Genomic DNA, 20,112 nt, shown 5'->3' with positions numbered 1-20,112 from the left:
ACAAATATGGGAGAGGGTAACAAAAGGGTGAGACAAGTTAGCCTACAGCACACAGTGGCTCAAATGATGGTAGAACTACAGCTCCTCTCCTGAATCCTAATTCAATGCCCCAGGCAAAGTTAACATAAATAAAGGCAATAGGAAGAAAGCTTTTGGATGTCTTATAGAATAGTGCTGTGATCAGAGACAAAAAAAAATTCCCCAAAAGCTTTTATTTTATTATTTAGCTGAGTATCATTTGAATTATTTGAATCTTCTCCCCTCTCCTATTCTATCTTATCTATTTAATATTCCTGTGAAAAAAATGTCTATCATCGGTGGGAAATGATTAGCCAGTCTTTGGTTGTTGTGCACTCTTGTCTTTCTGGTAACAAGATAGTCTAGCATGGTTCTCAGTTATACTTTGGTCTAAAGTGCTCCCATATTAAGCTTTATACTACTGAAAATATGCTTATAAGAAAAATGCTAAGAATCTTTTTTGAGTAAAATCCACATAAAGCATTAATATGGGAAACGTATAGAGTTAATATAGATTTAACTATTAGGAAATTAGGTATTTTTGGAAACCAATACTATATTGTTGAGATATATTCTTCTGGCTGTCATACGAACATAGTCCTGTTTTTATAAAATAAATTTACTGAAGTCTTCTACCATGTGTAGTGCTGCACTTTGGTTTTGGTTCTCTTATCTATTAAACTTTTTACTGACACATTTGGTGAAAATTGCCTTACTTCTCTTATACATTCTTCTAGAAGTTTCTGATGATCTTGCCATGCAACTTCTTATCAGATGCATTTTCTTTTGTTATCTAGCTGCCTCCATTATTCTTATGGGACAGACATAGTGTTCATTCATCTCATATAAGTTTTCTGCTGTGACTCCTGAGTGACTAGCTGCTTACCAAATATAGAAGCATTTTTTATTTTCTCTGATTTGTTTCCAATTTTCTGAAGTTATCCTTCACAGAAAAATCTTTTGAATGCAGAATAGTGCTGACCTACCAGGACTGAGGTTTAACTGAAAGACATTTGGAGTGCTACAAAGCAGCAATAACTGAACTCAAAATATCTTCAGATCTTTGTTTTTCATTACTAGATTATTTATTACACAGTAGAAGGAAAAAAACCACAGTTTTAAAATTTATAGCTGTGAATATAAACAAATCACAAAGATGCACAAAATTTGTTCAGAAACCAAGCTTTTTTGAGAAATTTTCAGATAGTTGTTGCATATAGGTAAAACCTTACAAAGTGAAGGCCTTGTAAAATCATGGCTCAGGCCTGCTACTTTGGCTAAGCAGAAAAGGACTATGGGAAAGTGACTCAGCTAAATTAGAGGTAGAAAAACAAGTTATGTAACCATTGTGTGTTCACATTGTGGTGTATGGTGGTTGGTTGAATTATATTTGTTATGATTTTCATCTATGTAGCTGATAACTGGCTAATTGCTTAAAAAGGCCACGTTTTTGCAATAAAGCAGCTCTCCCTTGCACCTGCCTTGGGACTCTGGGTCACTTTTCACCCCCGCCTCACAGACAGCACTTCTGAGTCTGCCTCTCTTAATACTGCTGAAAGTAATTCAGTTCATGCCCCAGCCATTTGAAGGGAAGCACTGAGAAACTACAAAGAAAATTTTGTATAATACACAGATAATGCAGAGCTCAAACTACAGAATGTCCAGGCAACATTTTCAGTTTTCAAGTGAGCACTCTGTTTGCAAAGCATCTTATTAACATCAGTCACTATAACAGAAAAAGGCTTTATTAGCCCTTTGCTTACACAATTTAAAGCAGCTATAATTTAACTTTTTTTAAATCTATACACCTCTGGGTGATACAAGCAGGTGCAGCTTCATACCCTTAACAAAAATATTACATGGTTCTACACACCTGAGGATCTTGTTTAATGCAAAACAATGCTAATACAACAAGAAGGACCAACATTTTAGTTTCTCACATTTTTCAGTGGCTTACATAGAACAAGAAAACAGTGAGACAAAAATAGCTTTTCTGAGCTATTTCAGGTGTAGGAAGAAATGCATACAAATAATGAAATATCCTTATACTTTGAACAACTCTGTATAGTACTTTCCAGTTCTACTTATTGTTTATAGAATCTAATTTGTATATATAAAATTTAATTTGTATTTATAAAATTTTGGTAAATTATCTCTACACTCAAATCTGTGACTCTTCAGTAAATGTCAATCTAGAGGCAAATAAATCTGTAATTTATGTCTAATAGTCTACACAAGCATAGCTTGTTAAAAGGTGCTTTAGGTTAGAGTTTCTATAAGCACACTGAATCTAATCTGAAATTAATCCAGTAAATAAATAAATTCACCAAATGGCAAATAAAGCTCTGTGTGCATTTGACTTGTAAATACATCTGTAAAATATTTTATTAACAGCAGGTGGCAACCTTTGAAAATTGGACTGCAGCAGTATGGTTTTACGTTTAAATATACAAATGCAAATTATTTCAAGAATGGTTTTATAAGCAGCATCTAGTTCATCTGACTGCTTATTGAGAAGGTTCATATTAATCTTCTATTAGTGTTGTGCTTTATAGAAGAAGCCTGCATTACCTAAGGAAATTAGTTTGCTTAGGAATCCAATGCAAATACTATTTTGTACTGCTTTTCAAATGATGAAATCTTTATTAAAATTAAGGAGATCATTTGAAAAGCAAGTTAAATTCAGTTAGCTTCTACAGTATAGTGTTATAACTTTCTAACTACAAATAGTTTTTTTGTTGTTCTTCGAATGCAATGAGACTAATTGTTCTACTGTACTGCAAGTATCTTGAAAACTGTTCCTTGAGGTCTGTCAAGAGATCAATATGCTGCCTATGAAAAATATATGCTTGATAACATAAAATTCACATCCGATAAATTCCTCATTTCCTGACCTAAAGCATCCCTGCCATTTAAGTCCTCTGACCACCAGAGAACACAGCCAGCAAATATGTCCAGAAGTCAGATTGCTAGATTGATTTTTTGCTGCTTCCTGGCTTGCAGTTCAGATTACATAATTTCCCAAGTGGATGGCTAAAACATCCTACTCAACTAACTAAGTACTTATTTTTTTTATCTTTCACCTGTCTAACAATACATTCTTTTACTTTAGGACAATGTGTTTATGATAAATACTATCTGATTCACCAGATATTCTTCTTTATTAATCATTTCTGGAGAAGCTCAAAAGTACCATTTAATTAGATTTTAGTGGGAAAGACTTAAATCTGTTGGTAGGGCAAAGTAAAGAGTGATACAAAGCATTACATTAAAAAAGTGATATTTAAACATTATATTAATGCTTAATAATAGAAAGATGTGTCTTTCAATTACTTTCCTTTTTATAAAATGTGGCTCACATATTCATTCATTCATTCATTCCCTACACTATGGTAAGGCTCACTTTATCTCCTATTTTTACTGTACTGGAATTTACCCCAAATGTATTAGAGATGTCGCTTGTACACTGGATAAAAGGAATTCCAGATTACAAAAACAACCCTGATATTCTCAGATGCAGTGCATCCAAAGAGATTTTCTGTAGCAAATTGTACTTGCTGCAAATACTATAGGCATTCCTAGGCAATCAAGTATTTTTTTATAACTATTTTTACTATGGTTATTTTGCTTTGCTCAAAACTTGATGCATTGCTCTTATGTCTAACAGGGCTCATTTGCACTTAGCTGCATAAACAGAAATCTACTGAGAAAACCAGCAGTGACTTGTCTAAAGCAAGGCCAGATACGGCTCCTTATGGCTATTACTCTACAGACATTGATCTTGTCCTTCCTAAAGATGCCCATTAAAGTAAGCCCTATTGTGGTGTAAATAATAACAGCAATTGTATTTCCATCTCACCAGGACACCTCTGCTCACTGCACCGTCTGACTTCCTCTCCGGTTCCTTCGCACTGCTGCCCAGTCACAGCAGCACCTTGACAGATCCTTATCCGCCTCTCCCAGCCACCGTCACAGGATTTGGAACAGCCACTCCAGTGACCCCACTGGTTCCACTGGCCATTTGCTGTTTGGAAATATATAATTACAGTGGTGATATGATGACAGTCATAATGGAGAATTACTCTTTTTTAAAATTGATTTGTATAGTGCTGCTGTACAGTAACAATACACATTTACAATATGCCTAAGTACCCCTAAAAGAAACTGAGTAAAAACATTTTTGAGTGCAATATTTTAAGATCTTGATTTTTACATGTTCTCACATGTAAAGCCTCAAATGAGGCTTAAAGGTAAGTCCATATAGAATCCATACACCCTGAAAGGCTGCTTTTGTACTGTCAGAGGACCATGAAGCAGTCTCAGCCCAAAAGGAAATCAGTTCATATATATATTTACTTTTTAGGTTCATGAAAAATTCAGTTCTTTAGGCTTCAAAAATACCTGCCTAGAACTGCTGAATGTTCTTCAAAGAGCAATAAAACCAAAACGTTGACGTGCAGCCTTCATGCAGCCTTTCAGGGCACATTCTTCAGCTTTTTTCCTCATCAAGTGAATAAGAATGAGGCCCCAGGACTCACAGAATCACAGAACGGTTAGGGTTGGAAGGGACCTCTGGAGATCATGCAGTCCAAACCCCCTGGCAAGGCAGGGTCACCTGGAGCAAGTGACGCAGGGACACATCCAGGTGAGTTTCGAATGTCTCCAGAGAGGGAGACTCCACAGCCTCCCTGGGCAGCCTGTTCAGTGTTGTGCCACCCTCAATGTACAGAAGTTCTTACTCTTACGTTGACATGAAACGTCTTGTGCTGTAGCCAGTGACTTTTGTTCCAGCAGCCGCTCTGTCCCTCGCAGCCCGGAGGCGCGTCCAGCCCGCCCTGCAGGCCCCGCTCCAGCTCGGAGCCGCAGCCGGGGCAGGCCGCGGTGCCCGCCCGCCGCCGGAGCCGCTCGCTACTCACCGGTGCACTCGGGGTTGTAGCACTCCCGGCTCTCGGCCCAGGGCCCTCTGCACTCGGAGCCGCCGTGGGCCGCCGCCGTGCACTGCCTGCTTCGCTGCTGGGTGCCATTGGAGCAGGTCACCGAGCACTGGCTCCACGAACTCCACTCCTGCCACTGTCCGTCCACTGCCGCCGCGGCCACAAAAGAGATGGACAGAGCAGAGTTACCGCCGGAGCCGGGCCGGTGACCGCAGCCCCTCGGGCTGGGCCCAGCCTGGCTTCTCATGGCAATCAAATACAGAAACCAAGGCTATGAGCTGCTTAAAACTAATATAAAACTGTTTTCCTTTTTCTTCAAGTAAAGAGCGTCCCATCTCCTCTAATTGTACGCTGATGTAAAAAAGGATAAATAATTATTTCAATCGCATGTTGTTTGAGGGGTCTTATTAAAAACAAGACCTTATAAGAAAGACTGGTCTTTTTAGGCAAAAGTGAGAGCCGTTCTTGTATCATGGAAATAAACCCTAAGCCCTCTGAAGTGATCTGTAAGAGCCGTAGTGACAGTTCAGCTAGGGCAGATCATAACTTTATTGCTCCTGGATGTCTTTAGTTGAACAGGAAAAGGAAAACGGGAGTTACCACTTGGCCTCACTCACAGTCTCTCTTCTCTCTATTCACAATGCTGGATATATTTTTATCATTCATCCTCCGTGTGAGGGAAATGATCCCAGTTCTTCAGCATTCTTTTGAGATAAAATGTGTCAGGACAGAAACTGCCTGCCTTCCTTGCTTCCTTATCAGATCGGCTGTTGTGTTTGCATATTGCATAATCTTCTTTCTGAATTTGACAAGTTAAATGTCTAAACAAAATGAAAAAGGTGAAAATGGCTCTGTATTTAGTAATTTGTATTAGCCCATGCACTTGAGTTTGGATGGATATTCTCCTGAGTAAAAGGTAATGACTGTTATCAATAATTTTGTATATCAGTAAGCTTCTTGAGGTAAATGAAAATATTAAAAACCAAGGTAATGAAAAAACATAAAGCAATTATGCTTCCATACAAGTTAAAAATTATATGGTCGATAATAATAGGACTAGGCTGTATGTTTAAAAACAGGCAAGCATTATGAAATGTGTTATGACTAATTGTGCTAATTCAGGATCCTGCATTCATAGAGATTGTGGCAATCATCAGTTCCTCATTGCCCCTGCAGTTAAATATAATCTCAAAATGTAGGTTTTAATATAATTTTGATTAATGCTCGTCCTTGAAAACCTGGTTCTATAACTACTAGTGCTATATAAGCACCACCACCACTCCAAACAAGGAATTTCACTTGGTGCACTTGCCAAACCCTGTTTTCAGGATTCTTCTAAAGGGGAGTTGGAATTGCAGCTCCCTAAGCTGATGGTGTTAATATCTAAAATAGAAAGAAGAATCTTGAAGTTGGAAATTAAACATACTGTTCTGTATGGGCATGTCACTGTTCAGTGAATAATGGAGGCCAACTATTTTTCTAATGCCAGACAGTAACTACAGAACATTTCAAAGATATTATCCATATCCTGGGCCCGGGATCTCAGCACCAGTGAATTACAGGAAGAGATTTTCCAAGGCTTTTCCCTGAAGTTCTGTATTAAATATTCCATGTAATGCCTGGTTGTGAAGCACTTCTCAATGCAGATGCCTCTGAAGCTATGAAACTGAGCCCTGATAATTTATTCAGAAGAAAATGGAAATCTTTCCAAACATGGATGCTAGTTCCACTCATTAATCATAAAAGGTTTATGTGAAGAGGAAAACATTATGGAAATTACATTTCAATGCACCCTCTTCAGTTTTATTCGTTGCTATATAGTATTATTTAGAATAGGAAAGATCAAATCAATTATTATACTGTCTTTGGAGAAAACTCATTTTGTGGCTTCTCATATATATTTCATACATCTCTCTTGTTTATCTTTAGGAGAAAAGAGCATGTGAGTTTTCTATTTCAGAAATACCCTTTAAAAATAGAGAATCCACATTAAGATTCCCTTAATAAATTGAAAATGCAAATTGCAGCAAATCTTAATATTGAGCAAAGAATTAAAGTGCTACTTTTAAATGTAACATTATAGAAGTGGCTCTAAAAGTCATTTAGGTACAAATGATAGTTCGAAATCCAGAGTTGTCAAATAATTTTTTGACAGATTAAATAAATATCTTTAGCGTTTCTTCATAATATTGAAGCGAACTGGATTCATTATATGTATACATGCATTTTGAATAAGTTGGTCTAGATTAATCACAATCTAAAGACAAAAAGTTGAAAATCAATTTTGAAAGAACACTTTTTTTTAGTAATCTTTAATTTTAGTAGATGGACAGTGTAACGTGAAGCCCATGCAGTGTTTATTTGGTTAGTGGCAATTTTTTGAAATTGGTTTCGCACATAACTACCAGAAATGAGGCACCTAAATCTGTACTACAAGAACTTAATGAGTATTCAAATAATTCCCTAGCTTGTGTGAGCCTTTCTGTCTGTACACATGTAAATAATATCCATTTTGGATGAATTAGCAATTTAAAGATGATGGTTTCACAAATATGTTTGTCATATGCTGAATAAATAATTACAGTGAACCTCTAAGCAAACTGTAATTTGTAAACTGTATTTTGCATTCTGTAATTTGTACAGATATGGGGGACACAAACTATGTGATCTCTGAATGTCTCTGTTTCAGCCACACTCAGGAAGTTGTTAGCCTTTTGGCTCTCTGAGACCCATCCTGAATCAAGACTTCCTACACAATATACTGTGCCCTACAGAAAGAGTACCTCAAAGAAACTAAATATTTTTTAACATCTGTCTTGAACAGTTACCATCCTGACTATATACTTTAACCATTGCAGTCAGAATTACGAACAACTTTACTCAAGTAGTCACTTTGGATAATGTTTTTTTTTTCCCTATGTGCGAAGGGCTATCAAAGAAACCACAAACAACCCACATTAAATGCACTGTAACAAAGCAGAGAGTTGCTGTATGAGCTCACCAGGGCAGAGTGCAATATTGCAAGGTTTGTGCTGTGTTTCAGGTCCATCACATGATCTTCCCCCATACTGGGGAGGTATACATGACCTTGTCCTAGTTCTTTGGCCTCGACCACATGTGAATGAACACAAACTCCAAGGTGACCATTCCTCCCAAACGCCATGTACTGCAACAAACCACACAGATTTTAACCAGAAACAGACACACAAATAACAAAAGGATTTCAAAATAATCAAGATCAACATTGTAAATTGGAGTTATTTTGCCACCTTCAAGGAAATCAGGTTCATAGGTAAGCTTTATCATAGGAAAATACATACTTTTAAAAGCTTATTTAATTTTAATTTAATCATATTTTCTCTAAAATATATTTAAAAATATACTTTGAAACATTTTCTCTAATCTTTAAACTAATCTCACTATCACAGTTTCTCTTCTTTGACTGTTTTACACAAGATGACTTTCCTTTTCCGAAGTTAGTTAGGGTACCTTTGGTCCCTGACTTGATATGTTTAATAGCCCTGATTTTTAGAAGGCTAGCTTTTGTAAAAATAGGGCATATACTTTCTGTATCAAGGCAACTCTAAAATCTAGAAACAATCAAAATTAAACTTTCTTTTGAAATGATAAGAATAAATGCAGTAATTTCTTTGTCAATATCACAAATTAGGGCAGTAATCTTAAAGTTTTTTCAATTTTTTTAAATTCTGGTGGAAATATGGTGGCAGATGTGCTTGATTTTCTTCATCAAAAATTTCAAGACCACATAAGTAAAAGAGATATATACCATTTCCTTACATGAACATATTAATTGATTTAACAGAACATAATACATGCTTTACTCTTGGAAAAAACATTAATTCAACAAACCGCAAATACCTTCAGAGTTCACAATAAATTACAAACTTACATCACTATTTTTACATACAAATATTTGATAATATTAATATAAAGAATCCTAGAAGGTGAATCTTTCTCTACTTTAAGCATTTTCTACTATAGGAGAAACTGATATACAATATCCATGTGAGCTTACATACTATATGCAACCCCTTTAAAGAAAAATTCAGTGAAATTGTCAGAAAATTCTCTGCACTTTAATTCGTTAAACAGTTCTATATAAATTGAATATTACTGCAAAGCAAACTTTACCTATTTTTCTTCTGCTTTAATAAGAGCAGTTGCACAAATTTAAATTGGGCAATGTCAGAACAGGAATGTAGTGAGGAGAACTGCAGTAATGCTAAGCATTTAAGAGAAATCCAAAGACTTAGTATCCAGACTGAACATCTCACCCAGTATCACATAATTCTGTTTCTGAAGCCTTGTCTGTTTGAAGGGTGTCTGGAGGGGCAAACTGTGTATAACATCTGAGTGTATCAGTAGTAATGATTCACAACATTACAGAAGAAATAGATTTTCTGTTTTGTCCTCGCTTTTTTCATCACTGTGAAAGAACTTCTCATATATAGGTTTCCTTTGCCCTAAAGGCACATATCCCCTGCCCAGTTTCTACAAATACAACCCTTTTCTTGCAGGAATCAGAATAACATTTCCCGAGGTGAAATTCAATTGCAAGGCTGTGGAAGGACATTCAGCTCCCTGGCACATTATCACAAATTCATCAGTAAGATCAAGGGGAATTCAGCAAGTAGGTAAGTTCTATTGCCTTTCATTTAAAGTAAGAAAAATTGTCATTTCAGACACTATGTTGAGATAAAAAGTTTGTTAGTTAACTTCTGAGAAATTGTACCTGACAGAAAATGTCAAACTTTATTCAGGGAAGATTTTAACCCGCTGGACAACAGCTCAATCATTGAAAGGTTTTCATTTGGTCACGTAAAAGTGGTCAAAAAGACCACATCCTTCATCCTTATTATCTTATTCTAACTATCATACTATCATATTAAAAAAAAATAACCCTCAGGAACAGTCAAAATTAATGTTAAAGTCACAGATTTTAGTCTAGTTAGTTTAGAAACCTTGATTAATTTTGACATTTTTGTCAAAATCAGAAAGTCTTGCACTTCTAAAAATAGTAAATTTATGACTATACCTGCCCATAACTCTTTTAGTTTCAGCTGTTCTCAACAAGTACTGTACTTCAACAGCTGTTTTTATTCAGCTATATAATCAAAATATTATTTTTTCTCATTGGAAAAGTATTAGATTATGAATCCAGACACATCTCTAAGACTCCCAATTTTTTATCTCATGAGCAAAATTAATGAGAAAACTGTTTGTCAGATCAAATTCCAAATAATAACCATTAATAAAAATATGACATAATTTCATCTCCTGATACCACAACGGTTGATTAAAATGTTCAGATGCAACAAGATTTTTCAAAAGTATAAAACTTAGCTAAAAAAATTAATCCAAATTCTAAAAAGATTATTCTCTAGAAAAAAAAATGAATTGAAAGGTCTTGACTCTATGTAGACATAGAGTGGAGTTTTTTGGGGCACATACAATTTTAAGCCTATTGCTTAATTTGGAATTTTGATTCTATGCTGTCAAAATGTTCTAAGATCGTTGTCTTTATTTGAGAACTAAAAAAATATGTGCTGAATGGCTCTTTAAAGATATTGTCTTTCACCCAGAGGATGTGTATTTCTTCAGGCAAGAGTTGACTGCATGCTAGCAGCAACACAGAACAATTCCTATGTGATTTTGGAACTCAACATAAGCCAAAACAAAATGTTTCATTTTGGGTGGACTGAAAGCAGCCTCTATCTGTTTGTGGTTTAAATTAAGCTCTGCCAAAAATCATCTTCCATGACAAATTTTATCTCATTAAGTAAAACTTTCACAGCACCTTCTTTCATTTGTAGACTTTTATATCTGAAACTAGTAGTCCAATAACAAAATCAAGAATGGAACTAAAACAGCACGTTACCAAAATGTATTATCCAGATTATCTTTAAAAAACATCCTAATTTAAAATTTCTTACCCCTGATTTTACTTTCTGGTATTTTATTTACATCTTCTTTCTTTAACGCTATTTTCTAAATGCAAAAAATTCCCCTATAGCATCTGATGAATTATAGCCAGATGAGCTATGCCAAATTACACCAGATGGAGAGCTGGCCCGCAGAGGAGTTACTGTTTTCTATAACACAATTTCAGATGCAAGATTCATTATTTGGGACAAAAATATTCAGATTATTGCCAGATTCTCTGTCAAAAACATTGCTAGCACAACAAGTTTGGATTACTGCAAAGCATCTTTCCTATCCCTCTGCCACTCTGTGAACCTAATCATGTTGAAGTGAACACCCACAGTGTTCACAACACACAACTGCTGTGAAGTGAAAGGAGGCGTTAGGCCATGCTGGCCTTCATCCTACAAACATATTTTGTGAGATTTTTATTGGGGTTTAAACACTTTTGATTTGTTCAGCTTTAAATTGAACAGATATTGAAAAAAATAAGGCACCATCGTTGTGGTGCAGGTAGGTCCATACTGTTTGATATCTTCATCAATGACACAGACAGTGGGACTGAACGCAGCCTCGGCAAGTCTGCAGACAACACCAAGCTGAGAGGTGTGATTGACAAACCTGAGGGACAGGATGTGATCCAGAGTGAGCTGGACAAGCTGTAGAAGCAGGCCCATTTGAATGCTATTAGGTTCAACAAGGTCCTGCACGTGGCTTGGGAGCAACCTGTTTTCAACACAGGATGGGAGATAATGGGATTGAGAGCAGCCCTGCAAGGAAGGACTGCAGGCTGCTTGTGAATGAGATGTTGGACCTGAGCCAGCACTGTGTGTTTGCAGCCCAGAAAGCCAAACACATCCTGAGCTGCATCAAAAGCGTCATGGCCAGCAGGGTGAGGGAGAAGGTTCTGCCTCGCTACTCCACTCTGGTGGGACCCCACCTGGAGTGCTGTATCCAGCTCTGGGAATCTCAGCATAGAAAGACATGAACCTGTTGGGGCTGATCCAGAGCACTGCAACAGAGATGATCAGAGGGTTGGAACATCTCTCCTATGAAAACAGGAGAGAAGTTTTTGGGTTGTTCAGCCTGGAAAAGAGGTCTCCATGGAGACCCTATTGTGGCCTTTCACTGCTTAAAGGGGGTGTCTAAGAAAGATGTAGACAAGCTTTTTGTCAAGCCCTGTTGCATAAGATCAGGGAGAGAAAAAAGGGAGGTAAGTAAAACTAACTTAGCAAATAACACCAGCCAAAGTATAGCATTTGAGAATACAAATGTTTGAAATGGCTTAGTGTATTCCTGAATGAATATTAGTGTAACCCTGAATGAATACAGTAGCACTGCAGTAATGGATCATGAGGTGTCTCCACTCACAAAGGGACCAGTAACAATAAAAATTATCTGAGCTATGTTTTGTTGTCTACTATGCTGCACTTCTCTAGAATTGTATTGGTCTGAAATAAATATAAATAACCCAAAAATTATGTAAAAAGTGGTTCCTTCCTTATTTTGCTTGAACTATCAGTAATACCATGTTGAAATTTAAATATCTATTCCAATACATACATATATATATAAAGCTGGAAAATCCCATTTTCCAAATTTTCCAGGACACTGAGATCACAGAGAAATATGTTCTCTAATATTGCAGTGAGTATCTTGGACAGCATATAAAATATGTTAAAGTGTATATAAATAATATCTAAAGGCAATAGAAAAAAATAGTCTGAAAGCTTTGCATTAGTATTTGCAACAGGTTCCTTTAAAGCCTATGGATAGATGCATGAATTACAGTAAGGTCATTCTGCATAGTTTTTAATGTTGAAGGGGCAACTTTTTGATTAGGAAACATTCCAGCTCTCACAATGCGCCCCACTCTTTTGCTAATAGTTTTGTTAAACATCTGTTTTAAATACACTAGTATACAGACTATATATATTTTTTTTTTTTAATGGATGGACCAGGGACCAGGAACCATGCAACTTTCTGAGTCAGGATACATAATAGAATGAGGACAGAGAGTATTTGGGCTAATAATTAAAGGGATGTTTGAAAAATTAATTGAGCAGTGCCAAGAAAAGCATGTTTCTAAACTGCTAATCTTGCACACTGCTTCACAGTAGTGACCCAGTAGTCAGACAGAGAAAAACATAAATTAATAAGGTATTGTAACTTCTGGGCTTAATCTTGCAAGATGCAAGATTAAGCCCAGAAGACTGATTATGTAGGAGAGGTAACTCAAGATACATAGAGATTATCAAAATCAGCTGTGATGAACTGAAAAAAGAAAATATCTTGGCAGTGAATACAGAAAGAATTGGTAGCCTTTGCTTATACTGGCTATCTGAAAACAAAAGCTGTATTCTGAAATGTGAGTATTTAAGGACACAGCTCCTTTGTGACCTGAGAAGTATGGAGTAGTGTTTTGCAGTGAGCATTGTTAAAAGTCTGTTTGACTATAACATCGAAGAACCAATTTCTTTCCAGTTTAAATTTGACAGCAAATTAATTATCTTGATTTTTGCATTGCCTGGATTTTTTTTGTTTTGTTTTTCTTTGTTTTTGTATGAAAAACAAAGCGAAAAATTCTCTCTCTTTCTGGAGAGAATGAAGACAAAATTCTGAAAATTAGGTGATTTAATCCTCTTTCCTCTTCTTAGTTAATAGTAATTAGCAAGAAAGAAGGCATAACTCATTGTGAGAGATGGACTGCATTTTCATTTTCATTCTTCACATAGTTTCAAATGAATATTTAAATCTATCTTTGATTGTTTGCAATGTTTGTTCATTTCTTTTACAGTTCTCCTCTTTCACTTCTTTTTTTTTTTTTTTTTTTGTACTTGAGAGTTCTTTTGCAGTATTTCCCACCTCCGGCACAATCTAAACTACTCTAAATGTTTTAGAAATACCTGCCATTTATGTATGGAAACACTTCCATGTGTAAAGTTGTACCACTTCTAAAGTATTGAAATTCATCTCTAACTAGGCATTTCTGCTCCGAAATATTAGAAAATTTCATGTGAATTGATTAAGAACAATAGAAAACATTAGGTGCTGAGAGCAATTCTTTTTACCATCATGCATCCTCTAGAGACAGTGTTGTAAGCTGATATTCATTACAGAGGCTCCCTAAATGCTTATAATGCTGATAGACAAACTAATGGGATCACATGCACTTCCTATTGGCCATTTTTAAACACACAGTAACAACATGAGAGTTAGATTGTACATATTACTGCTCATTGAGATAAAGTCCAAGAGTTCTCTGTGTACGACAGTTTAGTTTACTTCAAAAATGTACTGAGTTTCCCAGAAGATGGCTCACCACCCTCTTGGGATCAAAAGTTACAGAGACCTGAGGAATTTGTACTGAATTTGTACTATAAACCATCTGAAGGATGGTATATAGTCTTTTTCTTTTTTTTTGCATTTCAGTCACAGCAGAGGAAAATAATGTATTCGTGAGGCATATGCCTTCCCTCTTGCTTCCCATCATAGATTCCCATCATAGATCCACAGGTAGAGTCTAAAGAAAGATGTGCCCTTTCAGCAACTAACTTGAATATGCCTGTCTCTTCTCCTTAATGTATAACTACTGCTGAACTCCAACGATGTCCAGATCTCTCAGACAAAAGGAGTAGGAAAACTGTGATGCAAGACACTGATGACCTTTACCGTGTGTCAGATGTAAGAGAGTTACTTTTGTCTGATCTTTTTTCCTTTGATAGGTAGCTGTTGCCCTTTCTTGCCAGAACAATGTAAAGGGAAGCCCATGAAGACATAACTGTGCATAGAACACTGTCTGGCCCATTGCCTGAAAGAGAGGATTCTAAATAGGAAAATGATTGCAGTGTCAAATAATATATGTTACCCCACCCTCTTAATTAGTCTCTGCTCCTTAATGTATTCATTATCTGGATTTCTTCCCTAATTTGTCTTTGTACTCATGCTACCTTTTCTTTTCTGAGTGAAATTAGAGAATATAGAGTTTTGAAAAAAAGATGAAACTGTCAGTATAAAGGTGCTCTTGTTCCATATCTTGACTGTTCTGAGAATAAAAACAATAACCTACATGGAAAAAAAATTCACAGGTGAATAGAATTACAATTCTCTGCTTTAATTGAAATGCCCCTATGAAATCCATGAAATAATAATAATAGAAAATATAGTTTCAAATTCTTATCATTATACAGTTCAAAAACATCCACAATTTTATTTATTGGCTGCTAACACTACCTGGACAGAGGGCAGTGTTATTGCAAACCCTTGATTCTCTTAAAGGGCCGCTGCAGTGTGTCCCGTAAGGTGATACACAAGTTCTGGTTCGCACCTGCGACCCTTGACCACAAGTAACTGAACACGTACTCCACTGGGCCCACTCTTCAACACCAGATTCACCTGTATTCAAGACAACAAACAAACATGAATATAGACATAAGTATTAATGACACAGGTTGTTGGCTGTTTGTTTTTTTTTTGGTTTTTTTTTTGCTAAAGCTCATTATCGTCTGCTCTTATAAATCAAAGAAAAAGATACCACACCAAAATAAATATTTAAAGGTTTGTGGAGTAAAGCAGCTGTGAAAATGTGCAATGAATAGAAAACAAGGACACCTACGATGCTGCAATCACATAACGCCTGTCAGAGGGGAACACTTTGATGTCTTAGCATCATTTACAACTTTATGAGAACTACTGCCCTTCAACACTTCAGAAACAACACTACCCTCAGGATTCTGTAAGAACATAGACAACTCTTTTTACATAATAGCAAAGGATTTGTCTTTGATATTTATACTTATCCTTCTAGAATTAAGGCTCAGTAACAGTTTAAGGAGCCCTACCAGTAAGGAAATTCCAATAAAAAAAAACCAGACAAACCAGCCCCTAATGTCTTATATTTTCTTCAGCAGAGTCATACAGCATTTGAATGAAGTTCCCTGACAAAGAAAAACATTTTGTTTACTAAACTTTAACCTGAAATGTGGGATGGAAACTTTGATAATTTGCTGCATAAACTTACTCCTTGCTTTTGACCTACAAGTATGCTGAATTCTTGGGTGTGCCAGACCTCATTACTCCAAGTAATACATACTACTATGTTCAAAATTGTCAGATGTTATTTATTAATACTGTATATTAGAAAAAAGGATTTTTTTAAATTTTTGAGAGATAGAGTATTAATTTTTTATTTTTTGAAAGCAAGTAATGCACAAAGCTTTCTTCCATGGATGCTCTGGAAAGAATGCTTGAATTTAATTCTCATGAACAGCTATACACACAATTCTGGTATTCCTTTCCCAAAGGAATTCCTGGCCAGAAAAATAGGTCCTTTGAGTATTCTCAGAAAGCAAATGCAAAAATAATGTGAATATACCTCACTGAACAATTTGAGTAAATAATTGTGCATTGATGTTTAGCTTCTTCTGTTAAAATTCAGCATGTAATGTAAAATGGCAGCTGAAATCCTTACTGCATGCTTAATTTTTAAGTGTAAGTCCTTTTTGAAACAAATGGGACTTTCTGTTTTAAAATCAGCGGCATGATTAATTTGAAGACTTGAGGAGCTTGCTTGAAACTTCAGTTATCTCAGTATACTTCTAGTCTTCCAAAAGTTCTGATACTGATCACAGTCGAGGGACTGTCTGCAAAGCAGGAATATTCTGGTGCTATCTTCCAAGACTGCAGTAAGTGACATGTTATTTCTTCAAACTGTGGTTTGTAGCAAGAATCTGTGAATCTCTCCAAGCTGTCTTTCTTTTTGTTGTTTTTTTTTTTCCCAGAGGCCAAGCAGGAAGCCTTTGCAAAATGATTGTTTCTGCTAGACTTCTAAAATTCAATTTTGAGGCTATTCAATGCTTTACAAAAAAAAGTGCCTCTTATTCAGTAAAAAGAATGAGTTATAATTAGCACACAAATCCCTCTGTTTTTAATAAAATGATATGCAAATCTAAAAATTTTTACGGAAAACCACAAAATCATGAGCTTTCTACACACAAAAATTCACCAGTGATTTTTGTAGTTCTTTTCTTTATTTGTTAGGTGAAAAAAATGAAAAAAAACCCCCAAACACTGATTATTGTTTTAATAGTCCTTGTGACATGAATTTAGCACTTTGATTAGGCAGGTAGATGGCTTAGGTTCAGTTAGATGATATAACATGCTAAATATATTAATATGTATGTAGACATTAACAATTACAAAATATGAACTATAAGCCCTATATGCATGGTAAAAAGACTTGTATTACTGTGGGTCTCTAGGCTAATACTTTTTGTCTTTTCCTACATGTTTGAAGTTTTACTTTGCCTTTGTTAAAATTGTTTAGATAAAAGGTCAAGCAGCAGAAAAAGTCTAAACTATGTTTCTTGAGATGTTCCTCATTATGTAAAAGAGATATATATGCTCAATGTAAACAATCTGTGTTATTCAACATGGACATATTGACAGTACACAACTAATAAAATACAGAAATTTAAAAAAAATTTTTTTTTTGTATATTAAAGTGATAAAAATGTTACTCTAAACCCTTGGAATGTGATGGAAAATAGCAGCAACATGATTATTAGGCTGTTGTCAGACTGTTGTGTAAATGTATTGAGTGAACTTTGAAATTGATATAAAGTATTAAAAGTTCTGAGAATTTATGTACTATTTATTCACAAAAAGCATAATCTCCAAATATATGTCATCAGATGTAAAGAAGGCTTAAACATTTTCTGGAGGAAGATCCTCCATTTTAACATGCAGTGCAAAAAAGAGCAAAATGAAGACAAAATAAAGAACACACTTATCAGCTGCTTTGCTTCCTTTTATACAATGCATTATGATTTTTTGGACAATTTTTAATTTTTCAGATTATTTTATACTGCTTTCAGGATGATCATTACTTATTTTAAAAGATTTAAAAGAAGGAAAATATCTTTACATATATATAATTGTTAATTTGCCATTTTAACTTCAGACTGCTAATAAAGACTGCTATATTTTCTAGAATAAATATAGGTTAAGTACATAATCTGCAAATATATCTTCCATTGCTCGCTTTTCTCTTATCCATTCTTTTTTTTTTCTGAAATGAAAATTTTGAACGAGGGACTTTTTATTTACCTTCTTGTTTTCTGTTATTTGAGAACTTTTAAATTTTTATATCAATCATATTAAATCTATAATCTCATACTATTTCTTAGCAAGCTACCAAACTCTTATTCTCCCCTGATGCTTGACATGTAAGAGGAAACATAACTTACTGTATGGAAGGCCTCATTGATCTCTGTAAAACTTACCTGCATTATACTCTCTAAATCCCATTACACCTAAGGGAAGGATCAGTCCAAACACATAAAATGACAAATATAGAACAAGAAATTATTCACACAGTATTTTTTAATAAATGTTTTTACTGCTTCATAGTACTCTCCAAAACCAGAAAAATGCATATTTTAATATCACATTTTAAAACTCTTCAATTTTAGCAAAATTTGGTGGAGTAAGTCCACGTTTCAAACAGTATTAAATGCTTTACATAAATCTTTTCCAGGACATTTCTCTATTCCTATCTCTCTGCCTTTTAAAAACATACAAACATTTTTTGCACTTTTATATCTGTTTTATTATTGCACAAAATAAAATAAAAAAGCTAAAAATATAAAATCCCATAAACTCAGTAACTAATTACTAATAATATTTCTTAGTGGATAAATTAATGAGATAGATATGTTAGGAAAAAAACTTTATGAATCAGTTTAGGAAGATATCACAATCATTTTATTGCAAGAAATATGAATGCATTACAGGTGAAGAAAATATGCAATGATCACTACAAAGGAAAAACAAAATGAAGAGATGAAAATTAGTATGTCCAGAAATAGCACAAGTATTACTTAAAATGTATTAACCTTCAGTATGGAAAATATATATTTCCCCAGACTCTGGCATCTAAATTTATATGCTCATACATCTCACATGCTTTCAGAACAGGACGTTGAAAACCAATCCTGTATAATTTTGAACGCTCATCTCCCACTCCACACACACAATGTATTGGAAGGTGATGGTATAAGGGCTGCACTTGTAATGCAGCTCTCTAACACCCAGAATAGATGCACTGCTATGCATAAGTAAAAATTATCAAATACAAGATTTGCGTGAGCTTATTAAAGTTTTAAGGATTTATACGGGAAAAAAAAAATCCAGATAATTTTACTGATTTTTTGAGTAATTATATGAATTCAAGAAGCAGCATAAAAGCAAAGGTGTTATTCTATGTAGTAAGCAACTAACATTATATGTCTGAGCTAGGTATGTAAGTGATAAGTTCTACTTTCCTAAACAAAAACTGCATGGAGACCTAGAGAATTCTAGGCTCCCTTCTTCCACAGCATTTGCTTACAGTAGTATCTGGGAGTTAGCCGTAAAAGCAATCCTAAAGATTAATACAAGGGAAACAGACTTTGTCTCATTTTAAATTTGTTATCAAACAGATCTGCACTGATTGGCTATACTTAGATTGTTTAATATATCGATTTCTGCAAATCTGTTTAAGAAAGCACCCCACCACTAAGGAAGTCAACATGCAACATAACTAGAAGCAATTATAGCTCTTTTACTGAAGTGCAAAAAAACTGGAAGCATTATGTACGACTGATGCAGGCGTATATTCTAGGTTAGTTACTATGGGATACAGAGGAAGTTGTTTCAAATCCATACAACAATTATGGGGGACAAGATTGTCAACTCAGTAACTTCTTGGAGTGAAGTGTGTAGGGTACCAACAAAGAGTTAGCTTTTACCAACAGATACATGGGTCATTACTGAAGTCAAAATGGGCAGTAGTTTTGGTGTATGAGTGCTTAATTCAACTCACCACAAAAATTTTATTATTGACCTCAAAGACAGCTGTGGTAACTGTTGGTAAACGGGCTAATCAGGCTGTATAAAATTTTTTTTTTAAATTACTTCAGTTCCAGGTTTCCAATATCATCTTGGTATCTTTAGATAAAGAAGATGAAGTTGCTCAAATAAAATTAGAAAATATGTTTTAGATGAAAAACTGTTAGATAATTTGCACATTCAATTAAAAACTACTTACGGCCAATTTCATTTAGCAATTATGAATCTGGAAACTAGAGAACAGAGCATCGTGCTGGGCCAAAGATAGCAAATGCTGAACGCATGCACATTAAAGTCACCCCAGTAATTAATTAATTTGATAAAAGCC

The 20,112-nt window shown here is 35.1% G+C and overlaps 1 protein-coding gene across 1 annotated transcript in view; it reads right to left on the bottom strand.

Annotated features, from left to right (window-relative positions):
- The window catches only part of ADGRB3 (adhesion G protein-coupled receptor B3), a gene marked incomplete at its 3' end in the record, with an annotated part of 439,964 nt that overhangs the window by 240,582 nt on the left and 179,270 nt on the right, over window positions 1-20,112 (bottom strand). Inside the window, exons 4-7 of the mRNA XM_084203695.1 lie at window positions 15,129-15,290; window positions 7,954-8,118; window positions 4,935-5,099; window positions 3,878-4,042 (exon numbers count right to left, since the gene is read on the bottom strand). Coding sequence (XP_084059821.1) covers window positions 3,878-4,042; window positions 4,935-5,099; window positions 7,954-8,118; window positions 15,129-15,290 — 657 coding nt within the window. The remainder of the gene's footprint in view (window positions 1-3,877; window positions 4,043-4,934; window positions 5,100-7,953; window positions 8,119-15,128; window positions 15,291-20,112) is intronic.

Source organism: Fringilla coelebs (assembly GCF_963513975.1).
Source record: "Fringilla coelebs genome assembly, chromosome: 3".
Lineage (NCBI taxonomy): Eukaryota > Metazoa > Chordata > Aves > Passeriformes > Fringillidae > Fringilla > Fringilla coelebs.
Note: the sequence above shows the minus strand (reverse complement) of the source record. Positions and strands in the feature narration are given on the sequence as shown.